This window comes from Hydractinia symbiolongicarpus, chromosome 7, assembly GCF_029227915.1.
Source record: "Hydractinia symbiolongicarpus strain clone_291-10 chromosome 7, HSymV2.1, whole genome shotgun sequence".
NCBI classification, from domain to species: Eukaryota; Metazoa; Cnidaria; class Hydrozoa; order Anthoathecata; family Hydractiniidae; genus Hydractinia; species Hydractinia symbiolongicarpus.
Window position 1 is genome coordinate 8,715,456 of NC_079881.1, and position 12,301 is coordinate 8,727,756.

Here is a 12,301-nt window from a genome sequence, read left to right on the forward strand (position 1 = left end):
CTACATATCGTTTCCAAAATTTTACTGAATTTTCTAATTTTGGGGATATTTTAATCTCTAACTCAACCATAAAAATATTTGCTAGGACTGGTCCTAAAGGCGAGCCTATCGTTACACCATCAAACTGAATATACAGTTGGTTGTTGAAACTGAAATGAACATGTTTTTCACATAAAATTTTTGTTTCTATAACTTTTTTAACATATATCTTTTTCAATATTGTGTCCATCGTTTGTTCCAAAGGGACGTTGGTAAACTAGTGACGTCAAAAGATACTGGTTTCAATTATGAGGTATCTTTCTCCGTTCAATGATGATACAAAATCTGAAGAGCTTTTAGTGGTATATGTTGACTTTGTCAGTGGTATTATAAATTTTGCAAGGTACTTTGATGTGTTATAAGGAGCAAATCCGATATTCGATATGATAGGTCGTAATGGTAAATCATCAGCTACCGTAGAGCTAGATGGTATATTGTGAACATTGATGATACCAAAAACTGAGCAGGGATGAAACCTTTAGGGCGAGAGAATCTTTTCGCAACGAGTTTGGTTCTCGCGGGTATACAAAATCTGAAGTTTATCATTCTTCTTTCATGAGGTGACGACCATTTCTTCGATTTAATTCTGATGACATTTCGTAACCGATATCTTAGCGATTCAAAAATTATATTGGAAGCCAAACTTCTTCTTAACGTTCCGATTGATTTACGTAGTTGTCTCTTAGCATTTCTTTGTCGGTGTTTACTCTGCATCTCTGTTTAGATAATGATATTGGCGATTTTTAGTTTCACCTTCTTTGTCGTGTATATACTAAGTTTTGGTCGAGCAAACATCGGAATTAACTATTCCGTTTTACAAGCAAGTAAGACCTGTAAATCGCAATTAATTTTACCAAGTTCTACATCAAGCTTTTCATATCTTTGTACTAAACGTAAAGCATCATGCCCATACTTATCTTGAATTATGTTAAATATATTAATTCGGGCATATAACTTCACAGCAAAAATAAATACGAGAAGTTTTGTTGATGACATTTTATTTTGAATGGATACTTCGTCTTATTATTACAAGACATTATCAACGTATGAATTGTTACAGTTGTATCACAAGTTTATATAATATAGTTTACAACTAACACTACACATAGGACACAAAAGACCTACAAAAAGAAACCAACACTGACACATGCATGCACTGTAATTCATTTGCACCACCCCCATGGAAAGTTGGAACGGCTGAATCGTTGGTGTTAAGAGAGTTTAATGTATGCCCTTTACCACAAGATCTTAAAAACGAACTAAATTATATAAAAAAGTGTTTATGGTTATCCAGAAACAGTTGTATTTAATTTTATTGTAAACACACGGCGACACTTCAACATCCAAATGCTGACACTGTTCATGTTCTGATGAAGGCTCCAATGTACATTCAATAATACCTTTCATGGTTCCACCATACAAAAGAGATCGTCCGTGTAAATAAAACTTTCAAAGAGTTTCTACCGGCCAATGTCAAGTACGCATTGTTTTTAACTGTCGAAAGTTATCTGCGCTATATTCTGTGAAAGATAGAGCCAAATATGAACACAAACATGGTGTTGTGTACAAATATACCTGTCAGGTGGAATCGTGTGAAGCTACATATACGGTGAATTTATAGACAACAAGGGGAGGGGTGCATTTGTAGTCCGAGCGGTCTACGTTACCCATACCAACTAAAAACCATAAGCTCGTATCTGCTAACGCACCGTAAACAAAGTAATTAACTAATTTTAGTAACTGTATTTCTTTTATCAAAGTTCCATAATGAACATAAGGCAGACGTGAAAAAGGTATAACAAACTAATTCAATAATTAATTATAAAATTGTGCAACTTTATTAGGGTTTAGAATAAGAATTTCATCCCACGTTGCAATTTCTTTCTGTTCCACACTTTTACACCTCTGCGCTTATCAATTCAATCACTCATCATTATCGTTTAAAAATGACAGTGAGAGTGTTCTAACGACATGACAGGAAGTCAATGCTAGAAAAGTAATTACATTTTACGTCATTACAAATCACTACATGAAAGTAAAGGACTGGATTTCTTCTGTACTTCACCCTTCATGCTTGGTTTATGCAACGTTTAACCACAACTTGCTTTTCATGCAAAAAAAAAAAAAAAAGAGATGAAAAGTAAAACAAAATGATAATCAAATATTGAGTTATTTTAAAAACAATTTGATTTTTACATTGTTTAGTTTAAACTTTTGAATTCCAGTCTATATAAATTTTTGTCCTACACATTCACACCTCTGCTTTTTATCATTATTATTTCTTTGTGTATCCATGTCAATGCAGAGGAAGGGATTAAATATTGCGACAGTTAAGAGTCAAAAGAACTTTTTGTGTAATTTGGGTAGATTGCCAATTATTCTTTTTTGGCAAATACTGTCCTTGTCTACATAAAGGGATTCATTTATTTTGAAATACACACACACTCTATTACTGAGAAAACTGCAAATTCAGAATTTAAATTTCTGAATTAATTTATACGATAAAAAAAGTGACATATTAGTAAGAAAATCAAAAATCTACATCCTTATTGAAGACCTCCTTAGAAACATTGCACAATAACAAATCTATTTAAATCATGTATTTCTAATTTTGATGAAAAGAGGGTGGTATCATAAGAATGGCCGACATATTGAGATACTTGCTGTCAACATTACAAAATGTGTAAATCGAAGTTTCTTCTTTACACGAGGAAAACTCTCAAAGAGTTATATATAAAATTTAATTACTAACAACTTGCAGCGTGTAGTCTTCTTTCGATGCAAACAAAGTTGAATTTATGAAAATGACCTAGTCGTAAGTGAAATCAATAAAAAAAGGCAGATGGATTAATTGTTCGCTACTATTGCGCCCACGTAGACCAGGTAGAAAGCATTTTCTTGCGCGCCTGCACAACGAAATAATCCACATCGAAGTCAATAAAGTCTGTGAAATTCGAGAGAAATAGGCTTTGCCGAAGTCAGCAACAAATACAGAGTTTCAAGAATGGATTTAACCAAATTATCAATGAACATTGGCAAGCTCAAAATAGGCGATTATCATATAAACATAACTAATGTAATCACTGGTGGCGGCGAAATTGAGAATTAGCTGCCATGTTTCATTTTGTCCATAATTGCAGTTAAAAAAAGGGAATGTCCGGGTAGGGATGAAACTATAATATTGGACGCTAGTAATTTGAGCCAGCAATGTTGTCAGTATCTAAAGGTAGCTAACAATGTTTTGTTTATTCAGTAATTATAAAAGAAAGAAGATAATTGACTTACCCCGCATTCTAATTAACATTGACTTTAATTGCTGTCATAGAGTGATGTCACGATCCTTAAATAATGTATTTTGTCATATCCCTATAAAAACTTGGATGAATACATATAAAATAAGAGGGGTACTTCGGACGTTTACCCCTCTTATTGCTATCTAAAAACTTCGGTAGACAGAAGCCCGTCGTCCTCGTTTCAGATGTTTGTACATACTAACTCAGTTCCTTCAGTGGTCATTTTAATTGAAGCTTAGCTTAATTCGTGATAGCTATTTAAACATCTTGTTGATTTGTTTTATCAAGAACCATAACTTGTATTCCATTCATAAAATCGGTTTAATCGTTTCAAAACCACAAACATTTATTTCCTATTACACCAATTGCTGCGATTTTATCTGAATAAACAAGGTATAGAGACATGTCTTACATGACTATATCTAAAAAATAAAGTACATGCGTTGACGTAAAGACTGCAGTGGCTCTAACGTTTTTACTTCTGCAACAGAAATCTCTTAATTGGGCGATGTGACGACACGCGACCTAATAGGGGAAAAAAAGTATTGAAAATTGTTTTTTGAAAGTGAATTCTCAAACAGTCTGATCCAATGCTGACTAATTATTTTTGTTTCCGTGTAAAGCGCTCAGTATGTAATAATTCATCCCCATGCTGACCTAAACAAAAACGAAACCTGAATTGACAATGCTGTTTCATTATTATCTCTTTCATAGCTTTTCTTTAACTTTATATTACCTTAAAGAACTGTTAAAAATCACCGCAAAATTTTGCAATATGTAGCTTAAACTCATTTCGATATAAAATTAAACATCATAACGATATTGACTAATTATATGTCGACGATATGTTTATCATCGTGTTATCCAATAACTGTGATTCCGTAATTTGAATGTGAACTAATGAAACGTAACTAATGAGAAAGGAAGCAGTTAAGAAGGTCCTATAAATGAAATCTCATCAGAAATTATCAAGCACACGAAGTGATTGGAGATCAAGTGATTCAATAGCTAAGTTAGCTAATAAGACTAATTTAGAAAAGAAGAAGAAAAAATATTGCTTAGAAACATGATACTTTTAATCTTCGTGTTTTTTGATTTACTGAAAATGGCAATCTGTATGGAATATGAAGTAGAACGTTCAACATATTACGACGACAAAATTATATTTAAAACGGATAGAGTTGATATTTGTTCGATGCATGGTGCTATATATTACAAAAAAACAGAAAATACAGTAACATGTACTTGTCCTTTAGGGACAACTTTTCACAGCCTACCCTCGCAAAGACCTGCTTGCATTTCGTCGACTGCACAACACCTAGGTAAAGCATTATACCTCTGTCTGGAATATAGAATTATAGCTAAGTAATAATAAAAATAAGATTCTGGCAGACAGAGTAAACAGTAAAAACCCTTCCTCTTAAGACAGTCATATTTTATAACAGTATTTTTTTATTAACTCAATCGCCCTCCATTACCTCTTTTTTACTTCACAATGAAATAAACTTAAAATATAAAATGGCTAAACATTAAAGTACTATTTTTTTTCTAATTTTGCCGAGTAAAAGTAATTTAAAGTAATTGAAAAATTTTAAAATTTTGGAAAAATTGCTGATATAAACAAACACTCAGCATTACTTTTAATGATCAACAAGAAAACAATTGTTAACAATTAAATATACTTATATATATTTTTAGGTTGTATATGTTCAGGAACGAATTGTGCGTCGCACATCACACCTAATCTATCAATTCTTAGAATACTGGGTTCGAAAGTCCAATGGTGCAGCAATGTTACTATGCCCGCATACACAATCCGAGTTTGGACACCAAGTGGTTGGAAGCCATTTTCCAGACCAGATGACATGGTCGTTAGATTTAGTGTAGAGGGTAATGTCGGAAAAATTAGAATTCAGGTAGGAATATACAGATAGTTTTTTGAAGCAACTTGGCTATACCTGGTATTTCAGTTATTAAACAAATGCTTTACAATTGGTTAGTTGTTTAGGAGAAGATGAAATAAAATGTTATCTTATAAAATTATGAAGCCTTACCGAAAATTTACAAGCAAATATTTCATTTCATGTCAACTTTTTACCTGAATGCACAGATTACCTATGATTTGTTAAAAATAACAACCAAAGTATTAAGTATAAAAAATAAAAAATGAGTTTGCAGAAGTTAAAATATTTATCAGTTAAGCCTTGTCTACACTAAGTACATCATCAGGCTTTAAAGAGCTCTTGTTTAGTTGTTTATAGTCTGATAATGCACTTAGTGTACGAAAAGCTTAACTAATAAATATTTTTACTTCTGCAAACTCGTTTTTTATTTTTTCCTCTTAATAAATATGATTTAAAAACTGTAAAAAGGGAATTGTTCCAAAACCGAGTATGAGCGATTTTAGGTGACATATATTAATGTAGGTCCCATAATCCTTTTTTTAAAACCGTATTCCAAAAATAGTTTGTTGCTTGTGCTCAATAATGATTATATTAATGTTGCTTAGAAATCCTACTAATTTTTACGAAGTACTATGTCTGATATAATAAGATGCACCATTCTGCATTTTTTACACACTTCATAATTTTAAATTTTAGTGGAAAGTTGATGGATTTAATGTTATATCACACTACAGCGGGAACCTATTTTTAATTACTGTATCTTGTAATGGTGGAAATACAGAGCAATGTTTTTTGGCACAATCTGCAGGAAGGATAAAATGTAAGTGCAATTTTATTACAATCTTTTTATCTGACCGCCATTTGACGTTGAAAACTCGGCGAAATCTTAGTAACTACCTTTTGCATTTGGCGGTTTTTTATGGGAAATATGTGGATATTTGCACATGTGGAAAAGGGGCTGTTACTGTAAAAACAAATATTTTATCACAGATTATTTATGCCATTGCTTAAGTGTCTATGCAATTGGGAAAATGTAGAAACATCGATATGGTTTTTGACTGATTAAACGCCCTGGGCGTCTATTTAAAAATCAACTTAATATGGGCGTTTATTTGAAATGATTATCATAACATTTAGGCTATAAAATTTAATTTTTTTGTTAAGAATCAGTGGAAATATCATTAAACTTTAAACATCATTGGACTAATCAGTGAATAGCAACTTATCCTTTTAAGTAAACGCCTATGGCCGCCTATTAATTCAACATACAGCAAGCCACGGCGTTTACTTGAGTATGACTAATTATTTCGAAATGGCGGTTGGTAGTCATTAATTAGGCTTTAATCAGTCAAATACAGTAATTTTAATTTGTTTTTTTATCTTTATTATTACTACGTCTATCTAAAACGAATCTTTAAGTAAATTTTTTATCGATTTTCTTAGATAATGAGATAAAGCCGACTTTACAGACGACCATGCGTGCCTCAGAAATCTCAGCAATGCAATCAACGCAAACAGAAGCCCCTGCAAAAACAGTCAGTTTACTTTGGATTGGTAGCATATCTGGTGCTGTTTTTTTTATCATAATTCTAATAATCTTGGCAACGATTATATGCAGGTGTGTAAATTTGAGGTTACTCGTTTCTTTAAAAGTACGCAATATTCCACACTGCCAATGTAGATCTGAAAAAATTCGGGTTATTCTCTCATACAGTGTCAAGGCGTCTACGAAATTTATTTAAAACTTCGTCTGTGTCTATGGTTTACTCCCAGTTTATTCAGTTTACCAGGGTGTAATTCATAAAACACGCCCTGGTAACTGATCATAAAATAAACAATAAATAACTTTTGCTTACAGGGTAGTTAATCTGAAAACGCTAGTATAAATAATATGTAGAAAGGAAAATTCAATACTAATTTTATTTGCAGGAGAAAATCATCTGACCGGGACACAAAAAATACCCCCTTTAATCAGGCACCACGAGCAATTGTAACTCAAAGTGAACGCTCTCAGGCACGTCTACCTGGCGTCATATCGGCTTCAAGTATGAGTAACCAAAATCGACATCCGCATTTATATCCAAGACCAATACCTTCACCAAGAAAAAGGGAACAAGATCTGCCATATTATATCACTCCAAATACCACATCAGATGGTGATATACCTCATCTGTCGAATCCAACTGATGTTGTATCATCTCAGAATGCAAATAACCAATATGCGCATGTCTATTTAACTGCAACAAGACCAATACCTTCTCCAATAGAGCAGGAGGTCGACTCCACATATTACATTACTCCAATCAGTTCATCATATGATGAATCAGACTTATACTCAGTTATCCAGAATTAAGAAAAAAAATGATGAAGATATAGATCAATTTTTTAATTTATTAATTTATAAATACAACAGCATTGAAATAAACATATTGTTTCATAAAATATGTAATTGACACGCACAATTATGGTTATTGTAGCTTGAATTTCCGTCTTAAGTGATACCTCAAATCGACTTGCTATGTAATTAACTATTCTAATAAATGTATTTATTTTAAAAATGATAGAATGAAAATGTACAAATATAAATAAGAAGATTCCAGTATCTCGTACTTTTCTACACAACATAAAACTCTCTTCAATGTGGGTTATTTTTAAACACATAATTATGTCTTAAACGAATCAAGACTGACGCAAATTACATTATGTTAGGTGCTTTTTCCCTTTAACTTGCAGAGGTAGCCAGCATTATTTTTTTTCAATATTTACAAGTAACTACTGACTTCTTCACATGGCGTTTTGATAAAAGAGATTCGTTATTAAGCTTTATCAACATTGTTCATACGAATTTTTTATTATAAATGACTAGTCATCTCGTCTGATTATGGCAAAATTTAGGATTGTTAAATATAGAATTAAGTAATTAGTAACTTCCTTACACTGGACATAATTAACGAATGACTAACAAACGATTTTAAAACTGGCATAAACAGTAATTCAGCAAATTTATATAAAAATCTAAATGTTTTGTACGCTAGTATATTTACGAATAATAGCATACAATTTATTTGGTCCTTGGCACATTATTTTTTTTTGATTGTAAATAATTTTAACATAATAAGTAAGTACGTTACAACTTTTTCTCTTTGGTTCAAATACAATTGTGTCACGTTTAATTGTCAACTGTAGATACTGCATTATGCTGTGTCTATAACTGGAATGGTATGTTTTTGTTTGTTGATACTATACACTAATCTCGATACTTTCTATATCTAGATTATTAACACTAAACTTATAGTGGCAACAGGCGTTCATAGAAACGTCAATAAATTGCATCCCACATTAACGATATCCTTTGACACACAATAGCCATCCCACCCATCGACCACTAAACCTTTATCTTTCCAACTACGTTTTTAAAAGAACAGTGAAGATAAATTTAATGGCATAATTGAGTGAAAAGCTTATCTACAGATGGTTGTATTCTTTCTTATTACGTCATTTTGTGTCTTATTAAAAGAACAAGTTTTTATTGATTTAATACACTGAGAATTTGGCTTCATTTATCAATATGTTGATTACATTCCCTAAAATGCTTAAAAATATGATATCCCACATAAACTGTATCGGTTGATTATTAGAAAATCGCCCACTAACTCCTACATCAGCGTTTATGATTTGAAATAATTCTCACTGTTTTGAAAAATTAATGATTTTAATGAGGTTTATGGAGCCAAAGTGATTAAAACTTTTATTGCTGACCATACAAGTAAAAGACTAATGAAATCTAATTACAGCATTATTTACATTGTTTATTTGCAGGTACCAAGGTAAAGCAATCTTTACGACTAGTAAATAATAACAATTAACAGGCAATTTTCACTGAAAATCCTTGCTCTTTTCTTAACCGAACCCCTTTGGTTCCATTCATACAAACATGTTTTCAAAACTGCTTTTTTACATAAATGTAATAGGATATGGTGTAGTGGTAGCAAATTCGGTTTTTAATCATACGGTTTTAGGTTCAAGTCCCCACTCCGGCGCACTTTAAATGTAGTGGCTTAATTTATTACAGGAATTGTTTGGTCATTCGATAGGTAACCACGCCTGATTAAGGTAGTTGTCTACATAAATGGTTCACAAAATTTACCGTGAATGCCCGGTACGGATGGGAAGAGTCAATGTCTGTACAGGTAAAGTTGATTGCAATGACAAAGCATCCGCTATAAAAATACAAGTCTTTTCTATACATTTTTAATTGGCGAAAAACAAGAAGTCATGCGATAGAATTTCATTTATTATTGTAAACAGAAGAAATCCGAAATGGTAATGCTAGTTTTGATGATTCCTTCGATTAGCCAAATATAACAAGCAGATGATTACTTTTTACGCAAAAAAACGTTTGTGGTTAACCGGCTACAGTCCCACACACCCTCCCCTTATTTTTTTTTGAATAACTTTCGAGGCATACTGTTATATGGGTTGAAATATGATGACTTTATAGTTAGCTTCCAAAACATTTACTGCTAAGATGTTACGTCTGACATGCTAACTAATTGGTGCAAAGTTAGTCAGGCAAAAAAATCAAACAAAGCTTTTTCTTTCTTTAAATGTGTCCTTAGTAACAATACAGTTCCAAAGTCATATCTTGTTCTTCTATGCTTTTATCAAGTAATCTTCACATCCAAATCGTTTCCAATTCTTTAAGTTAATGCTCCACTGCTTTGGTTTATTTTAAGGTTTAGAATTATCTGATGACTACAATCTTGCACGTGCGTCAGTCTAGATAATTTAAAGAACCATAGCTAAGACTTTTTAATTATTATGTCAGGTTTTAATTTTTGAATTATTGCCACAAATCATCTTTGCTGCGCTATATTGAGTCAAAAGTAGATCGTTTTTACATTGATTTTACCTACTCATTAAGGTAAAGGTCAATGTTAGTGTTTTTTCTTTGTTTTCTGTGATATAACGAGCAGAAAATTGTCCAAGAAGGCAGGCAGATAAAACTCAAATGGTTGACACAACAACACCGAAATGCGCTGACGTACGCATTAATTTACAAGCAGTAAAAAAAAAGCAATGATGATAGTCCAATGTTTTTACTATCACACACTCTTTTATTTTGTTGCTGTTACTGAGATTTACATTAAAAAATATCAGCAAGATACTAAAATAACGGAGTGATATGTACGTGACTTTTTTAATGTTATTAAATAGACAAAAAATGTTTCATTAATGGTTGCTATCCGTTTCACCAACGGTTTATCTGATTATCGCGGTTTTTTTATTTTAACGTAATTGTCTAGATACGTCGGATGATAAGGAAAAGTGATAAGGAAGTCAAGAAGACAGAATCTGCTGATAAACACACAATTACTTCAAATCTTGCTTAGTTAACCAACTTTATCAAGTTGTTAGCTGATATATGATAGCTGATAAAGTTAGAACCTTACTGTGACGTAATTTTAAGGAAACGAAGAAGAAAAACAATGAAAAATACGACAACTTTTCTGTCAGCAGTTCTTACAGCGCTAAAAATTTCATGCGTCTTGGAATGCGAAGTAACATGGCCAAGATCGAAATTTCACAAAATTGTTTTTAAAACAAACAGGGCGGGAATTTGTGTAACCCAAGATGCAATAGAGCGCAATAAGATAGAATAAATAGTCACATGTCACAACTTTTACAGCTTACATTTCCAAGCACCTTCGTGTCTTTCTTAACCCGCAAATTTATCTATTTATTTATACAATGAAGGGTTGCACAGTTACTTGTCGCTTAATCCAGCAACACCAAGTTTAATACCGGGTCCCGTGGCTAGCTGTCATTTGTCTGTTTGTTCAAAAGGGTTACGTTGCAGCTTTAATTAAGAAAATCCCAGCAGAACCCCCCAAAAAGAAGCGTGCTTCGAAGACCAGTTTCGTTTGGATGTGATGGTCCCTTGAGTTCCTTTTCCACAAAATACCACTATAGTCAGGGAGGAGACAGCAAAATAAATTGGACAAGTGATGGACGTCGTAATTTTTTTTAATATGTGCTATGTTATATGCAGATTCGTAAAACATTAGTCGGCTTTAACTATGATTGGGCCAATCCTTTTTTAGCCCATTATGTGGATGACGTCATCCAAAAATCATCTAAAATTAAAAATTAAAACATCATTCAATAAAAAAAAAGTAAATGGAGAATGTAACATTTTTACCAAATATAACTTATTATTTGGAAAAATATCATTAGTGATAGTCAGCTATGACATCATAATAGTTAGAAAGATAAAAACAAATATATACATTATACAATTTTACAATTATACCGTTTTGTAGCACTAAAAATCACTGTCACTGTCGTCACTGCTGTTATCTGAGAAATTATTTTTACCAAGTTTATTGTTACAATTATCACTACATCTACAAAGATCAGTACATGACAACCCATGTGATTTGCACACACAGTTCGAGGTAGCACATTTTTTCTTCAATTAATTCACAGCTTACACCATTTTCGTCGCCAGAGCTCAGTTTATCTCAAAGAAGTTATGGGTCCAGAAAGAGCTTACACATGATTTAGCATTGTATAGGAAGCACACAAACCGTTCAATCGTTGAAAAAAGATTCGCATCAAATGCTAACGTATACTTGATACGCTTCACGTTTTTTAAAGTGTTAAATGCTTTGACTTTACCAATACTATTCAAGATGTGTGGAATGCGCCCATACGTAAAACACAGAAGTTATATAGATCAACACTAACAAGATTGATTAATATCTTCACTACATTTTGCGTAAATAGGTTGATCCATTATAGTATCAGTTTCAGTAAGGCCAAGTTATTCAGCTTTGGCTCTGGATTACTTCAATAGTTCAAGTACAGTGTCAAGATGCGTGGGAGATTTGTCTAACGCATGAAGAAAAGCAACTTCTTGAAAATTTGTTTCCATTTATTTAGTTATCAGGTAGCTGAATCCTGTCCAATTCGGAACAGAACTTCGTGTTGGCATTGATCGAAGTAGTGACCAAATAATATGCATTTAATGCATTTAAAGGCGCTTAAATTTTCTTTACTGGA

At 32.4% G+C, this 12,301-nt stretch overlaps 1 protein-coding gene across 1 annotated transcript; it reads left to right on the plus strand.

Moving 5' to 3' along the window:
• The first annotated feature begins 4,992 nt into the window (after positions 1-4,992).
• On the plus strand, positions 4,993-8,073 carry LOC130649322 (uncharacterized). Its single transcript, XM_057455579.1, has 4 exons — positions 4,993-5,248; positions 5,933-6,056; positions 6,680-6,854; positions 7,166-8,073. Exons 1-4 carry the CDS (start codon positions 5,132-5,134, stop codon positions 7,587-7,589), a joined length of 840 nt encoding a protein of 279 aa, XP_057311562.1. The 5' UTR covers positions 4,993-5,131; the 3' UTR covers positions 7,590-8,073.
• Positions 8,074-12,301: the final 4,228 nt, after the last annotated feature.